Source organism: Motacilla alba, chromosome 6 (genome assembly GCF_015832195.1).
Source record: "Motacilla alba alba isolate MOTALB_02 chromosome 6, Motacilla_alba_V1.0_pri, whole genome shotgun sequence".
NCBI classification, from domain to species: domain Eukaryota; kingdom Metazoa; phylum Chordata; class Aves; order Passeriformes; family Motacillidae; genus Motacilla; species Motacilla alba.
This window is the reverse complement of record NC_052021.1, coordinates 21884286-21903110: the sequence shown is the minus strand read 5'-3', so window position 1 is coordinate 21903110 and position 18825 is coordinate 21884286. Positions and strand designations below refer to the sequence as shown.

The 18825-nt window shown below is 57.2% G+C and overlaps 2 protein-coding genes across 2 annotated transcripts in view; one reads left to right on the top strand and one right to left on the bottom strand.

The window, feature by feature from the left end:
* CNNM1 (cyclin and CBS domain divalent metal cation transport mediator 1) overlaps positions 1 to 6767 on the top strand; it is a 31314-nt gene extending 24547 nt beyond the window's left edge. Inside the window, 7 exon segments of the mRNA XM_038141168.1 lie at positions 2261 to 2323; positions 3315 to 3472; positions 3688 to 3865; positions 4176 to 4289; positions 4381 to 4497; positions 4753 to 4880; positions 5231 to 6767. Coding sequence (XP_037997096.1) covers positions 2261 to 2323; positions 3315 to 3472; positions 3688 to 3865; positions 4176 to 4289; positions 4381 to 4497; positions 4753 to 4832 — 710 coding nt within the window. The 3' untranslated portion in view covers positions 4833 to 4880; positions 5231 to 6767.
* Positions 6768 to 7667: 900 nt separating this feature from the next.
* Positions 7668 to 11877, bottom strand: GOT1 (glutamic-oxaloacetic transaminase 1). The gene is made up of 9 exons (XM_038141175.1): positions 11664 to 11877; positions 11213 to 11394; positions 10532 to 10655; positions 10237 to 10349; positions 9927 to 10031; positions 9218 to 9368; positions 8917 to 9082; positions 8645 to 8787; positions 7668 to 8369 (listed from the first exon to the last, which is right to left on the bottom strand). Exons 1-9 carry the CDS (start codon positions 11776 to 11778, stop codon positions 8230 to 8232), a joined length of 1239 nt encoding a protein of 412 aa, XP_037997103.1. The 5' UTR covers positions 11779 to 11877; the 3' UTR covers positions 7668 to 8229.
* Between the last annotated feature and the right edge of the window lie 6948 nt (positions 11878 to 18825).

Sequence of the window (18825 nt, the reverse complement as noted above, 5' to 3'; positions counted from 1 at the left end):
ATCACATCCTTCGTCCAAACCCCAGATGTTGCAGTCAGATCTGCAGTGCTGATGGTAAGCTGAGATGCTCTACCTGCCTATTCAAAACGGGGACCTACTAAATTCAGTCTTTAGGGAGATGTAAATAGGAATGTCACCAAGAGAACAGGGCGAGCCTCTTGGGGCAGGTGGCTCACTCTGGTGGGTCCCAGTCTTTCTGCAGCTCTAGGGTTCACCTATTTCCTGCTGCTTGCTCTGCCTTCATGCGAAAGGCTGGCTCTGGGCAGGTGGATTAACCCCTCAGTGCACATTCCTGCTTCGCCCTGTGTCCAGGGTGCAGTCGGTTTGGGCAGAGGGAATCCATGAAATGGCCAGTTCCTGCCAGAGTGTTGCTGGATGTCCTGTATCCTAGGTGAGAGTCCTCACGGGCCCGCTGGGCTCAGGCAGTGAGTGCTGCCCAGGGCCTTGGGCCAGGCGGGGCAGAAGCTGCAGTGGGAGCTGTGTCAGACCAGCCGTGCATGTCTGCAGTGCCGCCTGCTGGGACGCTGCTGCTCAGGGCTCCTTTGCTCCCAGTGCTCACGCAGGACGCTGTCATGAGGTGTTTTCTGCCATGCAGCCATTCCTGCCCGCAGTGGGACAGACCTGTGTCACACCCCTGGCCAGCAAGGAAGCAGGCTAGGAGGCAGAAGTGGCAGGGCATCTCCCTTGTACTGGAGGTTGGCATCCTCTTTTCTTCTTGAAGGAAAGCCCAGAAGAAAGGACTGTGAGTAGAGTATGACAGCGGAGAAGTAGACATCAACCTAGAGCATTTAAGAGGTTGTTATTAATTAACTGTTGTTATGCAACTGTTTTATCTCCAGCTGATTTTTGGCATTGGTGCTGTGTGGGAGGGTCAGGCAGTGGGAGCACGGACTCAGTGCTAGTGGTTATCAACTCATCCTTTGCTCCCATCAGGACAAGGTCATTCCAGGCAGTGCTTCGTGCTGATGTCTTTTTTATTTGCAGAACGTTTTGATTCAGGGAAGGACACAGAACAGGAATTCCTGGGAGAGCAGCAGGGAGATTAGAAAAGGGGACTGCAGGGCAAATTTCCTAGGGGTTTTACATTTGAAGCAATCTTAAAACATTAATCACATAGGCAGCAGATAGTTCCTAGAGTGTTGCAGCTGTGCTGTGGACACAGTGGCTGGAGGTAGGGCAGGAGGGCTGGCAGCTGGGGGAATGATGGCAATGGCTGGAGTAGGGGCTGGCAGCCAGCAGGCTCACATCTCCCACTGCTTTCAAGGTGAGCAATGGCAGTGGTGAAAGCAGAGACTGACAAGTGTTAAGGAGTGCATCACTCACCCTGTGTGTTGGCCTCTCTGTGCTCCCCCATCCCCTGTGGCATGGCCCAGGAATGCTGCCAAGGGCAGCAATCACCAGGAGGGGGAATGGCCTGCCCTAGAAATTGTCATTGCTGCTGTAACCCATGGCAATAAAACATGGAAAGTGAGTGTCTATGATTTACCTTCTCTGTGGCAATGGGTCAGGCAGCCCCAGATGCAGAGTCCTGGCTTCTTGCAGTGCCTGCACAGATCAGCGCCCAGTGGGTAGCTCTTCTCAGCATCACCCGAAGGCTGTTGAGACACAGGACCTTGCAAGGAACTGCAGGCAGCCTGACATGAATCCCTTTGCTTTGCATCACCATGAAGAGCTTCTGTCAGCCCCTGCCTCCAGCTGTGGGGCGGGGACAGCAACTTTTGCAGAGCATATTCCTTCTCTGCCATGTGCCAGCGCACACAGAAGCCTCCCAGATACCAAGTGCAGTGATTTAGCTTCCACCCATTTCCCAGGTGGCATAAGCTGACCACAAAGTCCCCTGTCCTGGCAATGGCTGGTAAAGGGCTGGAGCCAAGTGCCAGCACTTAACTCAAGAGGGAAAGATGCTTTCTACACATGCCAGGGCTCTAGGAAGTTGTGTGGCTCTGCAGATAGGTCTGGCAGGAGCAGATCCCCCCTGCCAGCCTCACCTTACCTTGTCACAGAGCAATCTGCTGATAAACAACTTCCAAGTCTGTGTTCCTGCCTGTGGCCTTGTCCCCAGCACTGGTGAGCACCTCTCCAGAGCAGAAGCAGGAGGTGTAAAAGGGGTGGGAAGGGATGCTGGAGACAGCAATGGGAGCTCAGCCCAGGACTGCTGGCACATGATTTTTCGATTCTTCTTCTTCTTCCTCTTGGTCTGTATCCCACCCTCACCTTTCCCCTGGGTCCCCTCCTTCCTTCTCCCTCCCTCTCTCTGCAGTGCCTGTCTCAGTGTCCCGTACTTTCGCCTTCAGCAGAGGGGACTCCCTGGCTGGCTCTCCAGGTAACAGGGCATGGCTTTGGCCAGGGGCCTCTGCATGTGACAGGCTCTTTCCAGCACCCTGTCCACAGTGCCCGCTCCACCCTGCATGCTGGGCAGTACCCACGGCACCCCTGGGCAGCCCCTCACTGGTTGGAGCATTGGTGCCAGACTGGGGCCAGCAGTCCTGCCATAGCCTCCCCATGATGCAAATCATCCTTAGCATGATGCAAATCCCTGGAAGAATGGGATGAGGACAAAGGGAAGCCATGGGATTGGGCCTTCTTTGGTGTGCACTTCCTGTGATTTCCTGCACTTAGCTCTTGGGGTTTTGGCTTGCTGCTTTTGGTGACAGTGACCTGCGGCCCTGCATGCCTGCTGCCCTGCCCCCCTTGCTTTCTGCTGAGCCGGGTAATAAAAAGGCATTCTAGCAGCAGAGCAAAGTCAGCACAGCGTCACCTATGCAAGAACAAGCTGCCTTTGTTCCCTAATAAATCACTGACTAGACAAAATCCATCATGCTGTGTGTCAGAGGCCACGCTGTGTGTCAGAGGCCATCAGTCAATGTGAGTGACAGACCAGCTTGCCATGGCAGCCTCTCCTCCTGATCTGTCATAGTTGGGGTGAACAGGAGCGTGCCCTTGAGACAGGTTAAGCAAATACTCGCAGGCTGCCAGCTGCAACCAGGAGAAGTTGTGCCAAATGTGCTGCAGAAGGCCGGCATTAACAGGAGAGCTGTCAGTGACAGGCAGGCAGCAGCCCTAACCTCTGCTGCTCCTGGCACCGGGTCAGAGTCCTGCCCAGTCCCTTCGCTTTGTGTGGGGCTGGCATGGCACAGTCTCCACACCAGCCCGCGGTGGGGAGGACAGGCTGCAGGACCCCTGCCAGCCCCATGTCCTGGGGAACATCCGCTGGAGGTGAATGGTCCACCTTGGCCCTACACCGGCACTGGGAACCCAAGCAACAGCACGAGCGAGTGAGTGTTTGCCTCTCTCTCTGCTGTCCCCTCCTGCAGTGAACAGGTCACCGTCACGCTGCAGTGGCCTCAACCGCTCTGAGTCCCCCAACCGGGAGGACTATGGAGGCAGCAGCACGCAGCTCCACAGCAGCAGCAACAACATCTACACGCCCGACTACTCCGTGCACATCCTCTGCGACGTGCAGTTCGTCAAGGTATGGGCAGGGCTGGCGGGGACTGTCCCACCCTGGCCACCCCTGTCCAGGTGCCCTCTTGCCCCACTGTGCCCCAGGAGCCTGGTGGGTGCCCGGCGGGCGCTGAGGAGTCTTGCGCGTACTCCTGCTGTCTGGAGGTTTGGAGCCACCAAGTCTCTGAGAGGCCCTGGTGGGGCTCGGTGCCCACTGAGCTGGGTGCACGTGTGTGTGCCCAGGTGACCCGGCAGCAGTACCACAACGCGCTGGTGGCCAGCCGCATGGACAGCTCGCCTCAGTCCCCTGACATGGAGGCCTTCGACAGGGACTCAACCAAGGCCTCGACTGCGCGGGGAACCCCACAGACACCCAAGGAGGACCCTGCCACCCTCCTGAATGAGAGGAACAGCATCATGTGTGAGTCACCCAACAGCATTCCTTCCCTGCCACAGGCCAGCGTTGCATGTCCCCACGGGGGGTCTGTGCTGGGGCCCTCTGCCATGATGCACACACCACCGCGGGGATGCAGTTGCACGTGGAGTGGGGCTCGTGTACAGTGCAGGCATTTGCACACACTCACCTGTGGATGCCTGCACGTCCACACAGCTGCCAGTGTGCAGGCATGTCATTCCTCATTGCCTTGCGCTCACGTCCCCCGGGGTCCCTGGCAGTTGGACCTGCTGCCATGGCTGGCATTCTGCCATGTCCCTGCCCTGTGTCCCTGCAGGCAGCCGCTCTGAGGGGCTGCGCAGTCCCAGCGAGTCAGTGTTCCTGCGCATGGAGGGCATCCCCTTCATCCAGGAGGAGCTGGCTGACAACGAGGAGAACAGCAAGCGGCAGAGTGAGTCTGGCCGGGGGGCACACACACCCGACCCCGGGGCTGGCGAGACCACGGTGCCCTGAGGTGCTGCAGCCATGCTGGGCTTTTGCAGACAGTGAGTGCTGCGGGACCGTCCTGGAAGCAGAGTCCCCAGGTCGAGAGGCCGGGACCGGCTCATCGCCGAGCAGCTCTGAGGAGGCGCTGGGCAAGAGGCTGCTGAGATCCCTCAGTGAGTGACTGACCCAGGGACGGCACACCCGGGGGACAGCTCTGCCTTGGCACCCCGCTGCCTGTGTCGGCTGTTCCCCAGCCCTGTCCTGGGGACACCTTGCATGGGGCTGGTGTGGAACAGGGGACAACCCAGTTCCCTGTCAGTACCTCAGCAGAAGGCAAAACTGCACCTAGGGCTAGCTCAGGCAGAGCCAGCCGCTAGGTCCTGGCCCAGCCCTATGCACCCCTGCCCTGAGCACCCTTGCTGCTGCAGGTGGGCGCAAGCAGCGGACATCATCAGAAGGTGAGAAGTCGCCAGAGGAAAGCTCCAATCTCGCCCCATTAATCACCTGAGCAGCAGCGTGGCCAGAGCACAGTGCTGGAGGCCCATGCAGACTGGAGGTAGGAACCTGCCTCTTAGTGCAACATTCCTGTCCCCCAGCAAGTGGGAGGTCACTCAGTTTAAATACTGTAAAATAAGTTTCAGGCAGCAAAGCCAAATGGGGTGGTTTGGAGCCCATGGAGGTGTGTGTGTTGATGGGGGCTGGAGCAGGATCAAGGGATATGGAGCAGGATCTGCTCTCAACAGCAGACTGGATGTCAGAGACAAGTGAGAGCTTGGCACGTGTTTTCACCGTCAGCACCAGCATACGCCTGAGCTTGGCTGGGAAAGGTGCTGCAGACTTGAGCAGTGGCAGGTCAGAGAGGGCAAGCTCTGGCCACCTACACCAGGCTGTGCTTGTGTCTTCCAGGTCTGCAGCATGGGGGTCTCCTGCCGTGAGGCTCGTGTCCAACAGCAGGAGGTCTGCACTCGCTCGCTGCCTGTCCGCCCGCTCGTGCCGCCCCTCCCTGCAGGATTTGTGCAGAGCCCCATCCCCAGGCGAGAAAGGATGTACCCCCGGCAGGGCTGAACCACGCAGGCAGCCTGGACCAGCTAGCTGGAGTCCGAGGGCCCTTGCCCTTGCGAGCCGCTCCCTGGTAGCGTCTGGTCTCAAGGAAGAAGTGGAAAAAGGAAAGGTGAAAACGTGTCTGTCACGGCATCCCTGCAAGCAGTGCAGGGAGGGGCAGCCCAACCCAGAACTGCCCTTTAACATAATTTACCATCCCCATCCCAGCGAGGCCCGGAGCCCCGCAGCGCCGGTGCTGCAAGATGTGGTCTCCAGCACAAGGAGAATGTGCTATTTTGGGGGTGCCACGCGCAGCTCAGGGCCCCAGCACACATTTGTGCCGTGCCTGGTGACACTCCCGCTTGCAGCGCCTCGCTCACGCTGACCATGGACACAGCCCAGCAGCCCCAAAGCCCTGCCAGGCACAGGGCAAGGAGCCCCCTCACCCCCGAGTGCAGCCCCCTCGCTGGGGAGGGGGCTCTCCATGCCACATTGGACCATCCTCCTCTCCACACACGCCTGCCGCTGTGAGGAAGGCTCGCACTGAGACTTCGGGGTGGGACAGACCAGTCAGTAGTTTTTGTAGAGGCTCAACGCAACGGGGATATCAACATTAAAAGTGATTTCTCCCTGAGCGATGCCCTCTCTGTGTCCATGGGTGAGGGAAAGACGCTAACCCCTCCCAGCAGGCCAGGCTGCCCTCGTACCAGGGCCACTGTAACAGGACCCAGCCTCACTGAAGGGACCAAGAGAACGGGTCAGCAAGTACTGCCCAAATTCTTGCTCTGAAGCTGGGCTCTGTCACGCCTGCTGCCAGGAGAGCACTTGGCAAGCCCAGCAGTGTAGACAAGGAATGGGGAAAACCAGGAGTTAATCTCAGGCCATTGCAAACACAATAGTGGGATACACGTGCTGGAATACAGCCTGACAGATAACGACAGAAATCTCATAGTCCACCCATGCTGATAAAACTTCAGCTGGAATAACTGCAGCCCTGTCTGGGCACTGCCCTTCTGAGAAAACACGCAGCAACTGAAAAGTGGACAGAGGAAAGCAAGGGCTGGAAAACAACCTACCCCAAAGGCTGAAGGAAATAGAGTGACTTAATCTTTACTGGTAAAGGATGTGAAGGGGAAAGAGGAAGTTTTCAAATACAAAAAAAGCTGTTGTACAGAGGAAAGGAATAATCTGTTCTCTGTTGCCATGGTAAATGGGATAATTGGTAATGAGCTTACACCACAGAAAAGGAGAAATTTAGGTCACTTGCTAGGAAAAACAAGGTTGGTAAGACTAGCAAAACACCAATGTAGATCACATGGGGTGGGCCAGCCTTCACACCAGGAGGTCTGTAAGGGCAGAAGTCTAAGCAAATATCATAAATAAAAAAATTAACTCCTCCTGAGATGACCCCTAGAAGTCATCTTTTAACCACTTCCTCACCATCCCTGTTGTGAATGGACACCAAGAGGGGAAAAAGATCCTCACCTGCAGAGAGGAGGAAAGGCTGCCTGTGTCTCACTCTCTTATATGATACAGATACTAACCGAAAAAGAACAAGAGACCCCATGCACCCTGTGCAAACACAACAAGGCAATAAGGCACTATTTTTGCCTTTTCTGTCTAAGCTGCGGCACAAGCAAATCCATCAGGGTAACAGCAACTTACTGCTACCTGACTCAAGGAAAGGAGCTGTCCCCTTTCTTCACAAGATCCTGTCAGGAGGCCGCTCTGTCAGCTCACAAATAGATCTGCAGTGACTGCGGAGAGCAGAAACAGATGGTCCCCGCTCATTTTCAGTGCCAGAAATACAGGCTCTTGCTGGCAGGCCCTGCTGAAGCAAGTAGAAGTAGATGTGGGTTCACCAGGAGCCTGCTGAAAAGGATGAACAGAAGAGATCTGCTTTTTGACACCTGAGGGGCAGCCCAGGAGCCCTGGGCCAGGGAGGGATGGCCAAATGGAAACACTTGACCATCCAGAAAGCGACCACAGACAAACAGACAGGCAGGCAGGCAGGCAGGATGAGCTGGGCAGCACAGGGCAGTGGGGCAGAAAGAACACAAGATGAATACAGAAGGAACTGGTTGGCTTCATGTAGTTGTAGGGAGCTCTCAACAACACTCTGCCAGTAAGACTCCCCCTTTAGTAGTGGCTGTGATCATCAGAGATGCAACATACCCTGAGAGAGAGAGCGACAGCCTTGAAACAAACTGAGTAAGGGGACAAACCAGGATGTTGAGGCTTTAACCTCAGCCTGGGTAGAGGTTCATATGGTTTGAAGACACGACATCACACAAGGCAGGGGTAGCATTCAGAGACAAAGGTTTAATTTCATGTCAGCAACACAAAGAAGCAATTATCACAATTACAAATATTTGCTCGTATAAGGCTCAGAAATTAGGAAGGGGTAGGACAGGTGGAGAGAAGAAGCTAGCAACAGCTTTACCCCTCTCCAAAATACTACTGAGTGACATTAGTTCACAAGCCATGTGAGATCCCAACCTCTGTGCTGTTATCACACAGTGCATTGCACTGGCACCAGACTTCGCCATGATCAAAATGATCAGTTACATGGAGTTGATTTGGACGTGCTAAAGATGCAGCTCTAAGGGCCTGGAGACCAGGCTGATGTTGTGAAACAAGAGCCAAGGTGGCTCATGCTGCCCCCACCTCTGTGGGGCACTGGCTTACCATACTGCAAGGACCACTTAAAAAATGTCAGAAGACGATTATCCCTGATTGAGCTACTGCTCCCATCTTTATTAAACCCCAAGAGGTGTGGGAAAAGGCAAGCCATGAGCAGAGAAAGACATGGACTACACACTATAGCTTTGGTGACTTCATGTAAGTTTGGTTGTTCATGTGCTTCATTGGATTTTTGTGACAGCTTCATGGATGGACTTGGCCACATAGTCCAGGTTCTTGGTAGTTAGACCACACATGTTGATGCGCCCACTAGCCATCAGGTAGATGTGTTTTTCCTTGACCAGGTACTCCACCTGCTTAGCTGGGGAAACAAATGGACATAGGGTCAGAGCAGTGACCCACAGCTCAGAAAAGCCCAAAGAACTAGTTAGGGATGCTTGAATCTTTCACAACAAGCAGAGAAGTTCAAGCACTGGCCACTAAAATACTGTATGATGCTTCATCCCTCCACAGACGCAGTGACGCCAAAACTCCAGTGGGACCAAGAGATTCCTGCTTGGACTGCTTCAGCCCAGTTCACCCATAGCCAAACTGCCCCCACCCAATCCTCCCTTCAACAGGCCACTCGATACTTACGGTTCAAGCCTGTGAAGCTGAACATGCCGATCTGCTCTGTGATGTGGTTCCAGGTGCCTGGGGTCCCAAGGGCCTCCAGTCGAGACCGGAGCTCTGAGCGCATCAGCAAGACCCGATCTGCCATTGTCTTCACGTTGCCCTTCCTGCAGCAGGCAGGAAGCGGAGCATGAGGGTGGGCACCCATTTGGGTTGAAGCCATCTTGGCCAAGCCTGACACTCAGGGAGACAGCTTCCCTCCCCTGCCCTCTCCCACCAGCCCTGGGAACACGTACCACTCATCAAAGAGCTGCGGGGAAGAAAGTGTAGTTGCCACAATGCGCGCTCCCTGGGAGGGAGGGTTGGACCAAGTGGTGCGCACAATCTTCTCCATCTGGGACAGCACACGCTGCACATTGTCTGCATCCTTCCCCACCACGGTCAGGTTCCCCACCCGTTCATCTGTGGACAAGCCAAGAGAGGTAAGCCATTGGTTCCACACGTCGTGGCAAAGCAGAGAATTCCCCATCCCTCAGCATGCCAGCCCCGTCTGTCTGGGTATGATGCTACTGGGCCAGCTTACTGCCAGACACTCACTGTAGAGCCCAAAGTTCTTGGAAAACGACTGTGCACAGAAGAGCTCAAAGCCCTCGGAGACAAAGTATCGCACAGCCCAGGCATCCTTGTCCAGGCTGCCAGAGGCAAACCCTTGGTACGCTGAGTCGAAGAATGGAAACAGGCTCCGGCGCTGCAAGGAGGAACAGTGTTAGAGGGAAATCCCCTCCCCACAAGCTCTCTTTTACCCCCCACAGTACCCGTAGGAGGGAAAAACGACCACTGAGTTCCTGCGTGAATTCAAAGGAAACATGGTCCAGCAACACCAGACTGAAATAGTTTCTTTCTACTGAGGTGAAATAATAGAAAGACTAAAGTGGTAAATAAAAGTCAATGCAGGAGAGAACTGCATTTGAGGACATAAGAAGTGCACCACTTCATATGCTACTATCCAGCACCTGCCTGCAGATAATCCTTCCAGCGGGAGAAACCTCACCACAGCCCACTCCATAGAGTGTGAAAACCAGAACTTGGAGGCACAACAAGAAGTGCAGTGCATCTCTCCTCTGAGCACAGACAACCAGCATTCTGTTGTCTACCTCTCCCTTCAACACCTGCCTTGGGGGACTCTTTCAGCTTCTGCTACATCTCATGCCATTCCCTCAAAGCCCATTTCAGATGCAAACGCTCTGGCTGGCTCAAGAACTATTTGCCCCCTCAGCATCGCTTTAGCCCCAGCAGCAGCCCATACCTTCATAACAGCAGCAATCTGCTTCCACTGGTCAGGAGTAGGGTCTGTGCCTGTTGGGTTGTGTGCACAGGCATGGAGGACGAAAATGGAGAACTCTGGGGCTTGCTGAGGAGAGAACACATCCTGGTCACACATTCACACGGACAAGACTGGGCACCCGCAGCACAGGGAGAGGCCTGGAGCTGCTCTGGGCAACAACAGCCTCTTTTGCAGTGATCCACTTCCCAGCACAGCACACCAAAGGCTAGCCAGCCGCAGATACTGACAGTACAGCACCAAGCTCAGCCCATCCCATGCCAGTTTTACTCACCTCCATGTCACCCAGCAGCCCCTGGAGATCCAGACCCCTCTTGGCAGCATCCCAGTAGTGGTAGGTTCTAATATCTTTGAAGCCAGCCTCCATAAACACAGAATTGTGGTTCTCTGAGGAAAGAAATAAACTTCTCAGAAAAGCACACCCTATCTCCAGCAAGCTTCCTTCTGCAGCCAGCACCTCCCCTTACACACAAGAGCAGGCTGCTCCCTCACTGCCTCGGCCCTGCAAGGAGCAGGGCTGTGCCTCCCTCCCTTGCTGACCCACAGGGCTCCCCGAGAGCAGCACTCACCCCAGGTTGGAGTGGAGACGTAGACTGGGGTGGCCGTGTTGTTGTTGCCATTGTACCAGCGCCTCAGGAAGTCTGCACCGATCCGCAGAGCGCCCGTGCCACCCAGGCACTGAACGCCTCCCACCTGCAACACAGACACTTGCCAGCACTGCCCACCCAGGCCGGCACCGCCAGCAGTGCATGGAAACCAGAGGTGCTTGCAGGAGTGAGACAGGATCTCAAACGTGTCCCCTGGGGCAAGCTCAGTCAGAATGCCATCCCCTTCTAGTGGTCTTCAACCTTCTTCAGTGCTCAGGCCCATCCTGACAATGTCTACCATTATAAATAGACTCCAGCCATTCCTGTTACATTTTGGCACAGAGCAGATTCTCAGCTAGTAGTTTATTTCAGGAAAGGTGGTGTATTATCTGACTTGGGTTTCCCGCAGGGAAGCTATTAAAAGATGAAGGAAAACACAGATTCCAATCACAGGCCACGTTCGGCTTTTCCCCAAAACCACAACTACTTGCACAAACAGTTTCAAGCGCATAGGTACATCAAGTAAGCTACAACCGAGAAAGACCATGTCTGAGAAAGCCCCAAACACTGCCAAAATGCAGGACCTCTAGACATTTGTGCTCTTCTACTCAGTCCACTGTAGAGACAACCCAGGGACCCCAGTGCTCCCTGCCCACCGCATACCCGCTTCTCCTTGATGGCAGGGCTGTCATCACCCAGGGCGATCCGGGAGGCGTTTGTCCGGAACTCGGGCAGGCCCAGGATGGGCAGATACTCGTGGTTCAAGCTGTTGTCGTTGGCGATCATCTGCTCCACCTTCTTCACCACCGGCAGGACCCATGGCTGCCCCTCGTCCGTGCGGTAGGCTGCGGGAAAGGGAGAGCCGTCCTTACTGCACCGGGGGGACGCTGCGCCGCCCGGCTCCCCGAGCGACCCGCCCGGCCGGCGCCACGACCTTGACGCCCGCTGGACCTCGCTGCCCGCCCGCCCCCCCGCGCTTGCCGCGGCCCGGTGACCTTTGGGGCTCGGGGCCCGCCGCCGCCGCCCGGCCGCTGCAGCAGGTGCGGAAAGGGCACCGACCGGCCCGAGCCGCGGGGAACGGCCCCCGCCGAGCAGGACGAAGTCACGGACTCACCGCCCACGCCGAGGTTGACCTTCCGCGAGTCGCTGTCCTCCCGGAAATCCGCGGTGAGCTTGAAGACGGCGACGGGCGGGGAGTGGGGGACGGCGGCGAAGATGGAGGCGGCCATGGCGGCGCGGCCACTGCGTTCCGGTCCGCTCCGGTTCGGCACGGGCGGCGCGCGGCGCTGGAGGAGACGCTCACCTTCACCGGCGGGGCGGGGCCGCCGCTGGCCGGCACCAATCAGCGCGCCGCGCTCGACCCCGCCCCCGCCGCCGGCCAACGGCTGCCCCGCCGTGCCCCCGGCGCCGCGCGGGCGGCCAATGGCGGCGGGGAGCGCGCCCGGTGACGCGCGACGCGGGGACGCAGGCACCGCCCATGGCCGCCGTGCCCCTCAGGCCGCCGCTGCGCTCTGCGAGGGGCCGGGCCCGCGGCTGCGGGCGGGCGTGCAGAGCCGCCACCGGCGATGTGGCGCCGGTGCTGGGGAACTCCCTCAGCTGCAGGCAGTGTGGGGGTGCCCCGGAGCGCAATGCCCCGTGCAGCACGGGGTGCTGCGGGGAGTGCCGTGCCCAAGGCGGCGCTGCGCTGCGGCAGCGCTCGGGGGTGCAGCGCTCGGGGTCACGGCACGGTCCCCATTGGGCACCCGGGGCTGCAGATCAACCCTGGAGTGCAAAGCCGGGGCGAACGCAGCCCCGGGGTGCTGTGCCCGGGGTGCAGGATGGTGCCGGTGCGAGGCTTGGGGGCGCGGGAAGGTGTCGGGGCGCCGTGCCCCGGTGTGACGGGTCGGGCGCAGAGCCCGGCGGGCGGGGGGTCCCAGGGCTGCAGTGACGCGGGTGCGAGACAGGGACCGCCGCGAGGACGGTGGGTGTTTCCAAAGGCACTTCCCTAATTCACAGCCACCTCCAGGTCAGACGCTCTGGGCTTACTCCCGAGAACCTCCCAGCCCTCACCTGCGCGGGTCTCCGCTACCACTGCTTAGCTCGGGATGTGGCACTGATCCTTGGGGTCTTCCTCGCAGCGCCTCGCTGCCAAACTCCCCGCCCTTCGCGCAGGCACAGCGCTTTCCCGCGATGCCCCCGGCGCTCCGTGGCTCTTGCGGACCGCCCTCCAGCCCCGCGGGGACCCCCGGGGCTCCGGGGCGCGGCCGCCGTCGGGGGCGCGGCGGTGCCGGGCGGTGCCGGCAGGGGGCAGAGCCGGCCCGCGCATCCCGTACCCCCGCGGGGAGCGGCGCCCACGGCTCCAGCCCAGCCTGGGGCTGCTGCAGCATCCCACCCGAGGCTGGCCTCACGCCTTCCCGGGGACAGGGGTCGGTGCCTCCCGGTGCGTGGCCGCCTCCGTTAGGAACCTGCCACCTATCTCGAGCAGGTTTTGAAGTTTGTGAGAATCTGCCCGCAACCCTGCTACATCTGGGAGAGGCTTTGAGGGAGACGGGAAGGACGTCTCGAATAACAGCTCCAACAGCGCGACACACACCATACACACCTCCTTTCGTGACATAAAACACGGGGGTACAGGACGGGAAAGGCCATGCTGTTCCCAAATGCTTTTGCAGACAACCAGTGTTATATGCTCCCTTTGTTAACCCAGCCAAGATCCCTCTGAAAACCAGTTTGGATCCTTGTCCCCTTCCATGCCCAAGGTGGCTCCACAGCCCGGCTGCCCAGAAGGGAGCCCAGGGGCACAGCCCTCACCTCCCCCGGCTCCGGGCAGCACCTGGAAGAACTGCCCAGCGCACTTTCTGCTTAGCATGAGAGTGGGGAAGAGGCAGAGCTGTCTGTCGGCACAGTAGCGTGCCAGCACTTCTGCCTTCAGAGAAAACAGAATAATGAGAAAGGCAGAGGAGCAAAACAGGAGTACTAGACCAAAGCTTTGGCCCTGGTGATGTTTTTAGTCCAACTTGGACAAAATTTCATTCATGTCTTGAGAAAAAGCTGCAGTGAAACCCCAAAAGTGCTTGAGGTCTGCTCTCTGCAATAGCTGTGAACCTCTGTAAATACCTGACCTGGCCAAGCTGCTGTCAGGGCATCCAAACCCCAACCCTAACACTACCCTTAAACCTAACCCTACCCTTAGCTATAACCCTAATCTTAACTCTAATCTCAACTGGATAAAGAACTCTTGGGTTTCTCAAGGTCAGTGGAGTCTGCTAAATGAGAGATGCTGGGCAAGGAAGCAGCTGATGAAAATAAGGGCATCAGAGGGATCTGGGGGTAGCCCACTGCAGGGTGAGTCATGTTTTCTGCTCACAAAGAGTAAAGCACTGCACAAGTGGAATGCTGCAGTGGGAAAAACAGACAGATCCTATTTCTGGAGCAGACAGAAGTGCTAGGGAGTCCCCAGACTATCAGGCTCTCACTGCACTTACTGGTTTCTAATCCTACCACTTTCCAAAGAGCACTGGGATACTTGGGGACATGGCCAAGTGCTTTCCCAGTGCAGAACAGGGAAGTCACAAAGGCACAGGGGTGCTGCCTGCCAAGCTGGCTGCACCAAGCTGCTGCCTGGGACTGCCAGAGCAGGCTGAGCAGTGCTCGTTGCAGGAAAAAATGAAGTTTCCCCAAATCAGCACCATTTTGTTCCCCTTCCTCAGGAGCTCCTGGGCAGTGTGAGCTCCATGCTGCCAGTCTGGCGCAGCCCATCTGTGCCGCTGCCTGTGCCTGCGAGGCCGGGGTCACTGACCCAGCAGGAGTTACCTGCCAGAGCGCTTGGTGCCTCTGGCTCAGCCGGCATCCCGTGCCCTTGACGGCACGGAGTGGGACTCTGCTGGGAAGAGATGCAAGAATGAGACAATAAGAGACAAAGCAGAAGGCTGTCGGGCCCCCGAGCTGGGTGGCTTTGCGTTAGCAAGATCCCTCTGGCCCTGAGCTTTCATCTCCTCAGCCTACACAAAGGGTGCCACCAACACGTATGTAAAAGCAGGAGGAACATGGGAGCCAGCCCTGAGGCATCCCTCCCTTCATCTCCTGCCTTGGACTGACAGCCAGCAATGACCTGCCACTCAGTGGGAAAGCTTGCACACCTTAGAGAGAGCCAAGAAGCCCCCGGGCACGCACGGCCGTGCCGCATGCAGACAGGGCCCCCCGCACTCAGCTCCTCCTGGGAGCCAGAGGCAGGGGGGCTCAGCAGCCAGCCTGGCTCCTGCAGAGCTCAGCCTGCTGCAGGGATACAGGGACCACTGGGGACCAGGTGATGGCCTCCCCACACCATCAAGCCTCACATGGTCTTGGAAAAAAAGCCCTTTTTATGAGGGTGAGCTCCACTGACCCCATCCCATTCACTCCCTCTTGCAAGATTCACCCTCACAGCCCTCTGGCCTCTGCCTCATCCTCTCCAGAGTGCCCTGCCCAGTGCTGGGACACTGTTGATCTTGGCATCACAGCAATCTGCCCATCCAGCAGTCTGCCCATCCCAGTCCGAGGCTGGGTGCAAGCAGTGTGGGGCACGGAGCAGAGCTGAGGCTGTCCCCAGCGGGTGCCGTGCGGGGGCTGTTTTCCCAGCATCCTCCAAATACAGATGTTTTCTCAGTGCAGGATCCAGACAGAGGAGGGTAAAATGTTTTCATTCCAAGCTCTGGAGGTCAGGTCATGGTTTGTCTAAATGGCTTTTGTTGCTGTAATTATCAGATTAGCTGATCTCTGGCAGTGCATTTAGGGGCAGCTACACTAACTGTGGATCCTGACCCCTCCACTGCCACCCTGCCCAGCTGGGACAGCGGGTTTGCAATGGAGCAGTGGGGATTGGGCTTGTCATAAAAGCCAAGTGAAATGCTCGTGATTAGTTTTGAGCTGGTACCCAGCTGGACCCTGGCTCAGGAGCAGGCAGTATACTTGAGGTATGCAGCAGCAAGGCTCCTTGACCTCACAGCACACTGAGCTGGGCCTGATCCTTCCCTCCCCTTCCAACCTGCAATGCACAGCAGCCACGGAGCCCTGTCCCAGGCTGCCTGCCGCTGCAGCTGATGCTCAGCATGCAGACACGGAACGGGGGCATCTGTGGTGCTTTCCCTCACTCAGAGCTGCTGGTGCTTGCAGGCACCAAGCCCAGCAGGTCCTAGGGGAGGGTGGTCCAGAACCTCACCGTGTGCCTGGCGTGCGGGAGCCTGGGCCCGTGCCTGGCCTCAGGGTGCTGTGAGGCTGGGCAGCTCCAGCAGCCGGCAGGGCACAGAACAGGAGCGGGAGATACCAGGCGAGACACAGAACATGACAGCGAGAGGAGAGAGCAGGCTGAGGGACAGATAAAAAGGGATCAGGAGTTTCCGGCCCCCGCCAGCCCCTTGCCGGTCCGTGGGTCCATCTGTCAGCGCCTGCGAGTGCTGATGGCATCGGGCCCTGGTGCTGCAGGTCCTGCCGAGGGGCACCGTCAGGGGGGCCCGGGCCCTGCCCCCGCCCTCCCGCGGCACCGGCCCCGGCGTGGCCCGGGACGAGCCCTCGCACAGCCTCGCAGGTGCCCCCGAGCTGCGCTCCCGGCCGTGCCACCTTGCGGCACCTGCCTCCTGCCCTCCTGCCCCGCCAGCCCCACTGCACACACAGACAGGGAGTGCCAGGCCTTGCACACATCGGTTCCCACTCTGATGAGCGCAGATCAACACGTGGGTGCTCAGAGGCTGTCTGCTTCGGCACTGTGACCGTGGCAGCCCCCTGCCCCCTGCCACATCATCCCACCTCCTCTCTCACCTGTGGGTGGGAGAAACAGGAGATTCCCTTGAGCAAAGCAGGAGCTCTATAATGAAAGAAATCAAAATCAGAAAAAAAATTTATTGTTTCTCCATAAAACAACTTATTTAAAATGTGGCTTCACTGCATTTCAGTTTCTGAAGTTTTATAATGCCAGAGCACAACACCCCGCTGAATGAATGCTTCTGGAGCAGAATATCTATGTCTTGTCTTTCAAAGAATATTTCAATCCCTTCAAATGCTGCAGAAAATTTCAACAGCAAAATTTTTCCTTTAAACATCATGTTCCTACAGGAAGTTTTGGCTTCAGCAAAACATATATTAAAAAAAATAGTGAAAGCTATGTTCCTGGTATTTTAGTTTTCCTAACTGCCACCATGACAGAACTTGGTTAACTCCAAGTCCATCTTTGCTTCCAGCTCAAAGCCAGAGAACAACCCAGGGCAGCAAGGACAAAGTCTGTGTACCCCAAAAAGGAGCATATCCACCCACCTAATCAGGCTCAAATCTCTCCTGCCACTGCAGCTTCTTGGGCACAGCCAGAGGTTTGCTATTTCTCTAAAACCAATTTGCACATTAGTCCTGGGGTCCCAGGAATCCTAGCTTGGCTTATGGACCACTCATGGCCACGCCTGCCTATTCTGTGTCTACTCATTCCCATAGGCACTCAGGAGTTTCCCTTAATTTTTCCTTTTGCATCAGCACCTGCTGGCAGATGTCAGGGGACTGACCCATGCACTGTGACCTGCTCAGGCACTGACACCTGGCACCCTGGTGCATTGAAGGTGGTTTCCTAAGGGTGTGGAAGAGCAGAGGGGGAAAGGACAGGCACTTCTATTTCAAGGCATGGACTTCTGCACAGCCAAGGAAATGAGTTTTGGGACATCTGACATGAGGAGATAGCTGCAGTTCCCAAAGGCAGCAAACCTCCTGGCCAAGCCTCTGCCCTCTCCCCAGTGAGCCTGGCTCAAGTGTTGGGATGGAGATGCTGGATGTGTTGGGAGCTGCTCTGCTCTGTACCCAGGCTGCCAGGCAGCTGGGGGAGCTGTGCCCATGGGGCTGAGGCAACTGCAGCACAGCCGGTCCCAGCTGGACCCCTCTGGACGGGGTGTGTCCCCCAGTACAGCCAGGACAAGGCCAAGGAAAGGGAGTCCAGCTCTCTTGCAGGGAGCCCAGTGCTGCGGGTAGCTTCTGGACCTTGGTGTAGGAGCAGATTTACTGAAAACAATTTATTTAATATCAATAATAATTTCTTGCAGTGTTTCAGCTGGCGTCAGCCAAGCGCTTACTCACCCGGGAATTCAAACAAAGGCAGGGCTGGCGCCCAGCCAGGGGGTCGGGCGCTGGGTGGTCGTGTCCATCCCGGCCTTGGACACGCCTCTGGGTCACTTGCAGGCTTGTGGCATGATGTCTCCATTTATTTATTGGAAATGTTTGAACAGGAAATGCTAATGGTTTGGGTTTGTGGAGACAGCTGGAGGGGTCCGGACTGAGCTGCTGAGAAGGGAAGGGTGCACTGGGACAGGGCAGGCCAGCAGAGAAGGGGGAATCAGTGCTGCCACTGGGGATTTATCCCTTGTGTTTGTGGTGAAGAGCCCAGCGGGAGGTGAGGCCAGGGAGGGCCCTGCCAGCTCTGCTGCCACCTCCTTCACTGCTGCCTGCATCCCACAGCGCAGGGGTGCATGGCAATGGCACTGGCAAAGTGGTGAAGGAGGAACAGCAACCACAGGGCATGGCACATCTCATCCCATCACCAGCCAGCTGGGTGTCCATTAGCGTGGGAGAGATGTGAAAGTGCTGCCTCCCCCTACAAGGGGGTCGAGAGGTTCCTATGCAGCCCAGCTCTGGAGCGGGCTGTTCCTGCATTTGCTGATAACAGCGGAGGTAAAGCCTGACCCAGGAAAGCAGGCAAGATCCGCAGAGATAAACTCCCGCGGCAACACAAAGGCACTGACCTCCTCACTGCACCCGCTGCCGCATTCCCACAGGCACAGCAACAATTGCCCAGGAGCGGCCCTGAGACCCGCATCCAGCCCCACTGGCCAGCCACCGGGAAAGGCCCCCGTGGCAGCCAGAAATGTCTCTTGTCAGGACCACGGCACAGAAACCACAGCTTGGGGTTTTTAACCAAATCTATTGTCCATATCATTTTTCTCAGAAGTGAGAGCGAAGAGCTTGCTGCCATTGCTTGCTCCTCATTCAGCATCTTGGCCCTGCTGCATTGCACAGCCAGAGGGATGCTGTACAAGCACTCCTTTGTATTTTCTACCTCATACTTCTATCTGCACATTTGCAGTACAAACAGGCTTTAAGTTTCATTTCCAAACACAGCCGAGGGTCTTACACACTCACTGATGCAAGTCAGGCGTGAGTACCTGGAGCCCCACACACCCAGAGCACACCCAGGGTACTGAACGGCAGGCACGAGCTCAGCTCTGTCTCCCCCTGCCCTGCCTGGTCCCACCTGGACCAGGAGGCTGGAGCCTGCATGGCATTTCCCCATG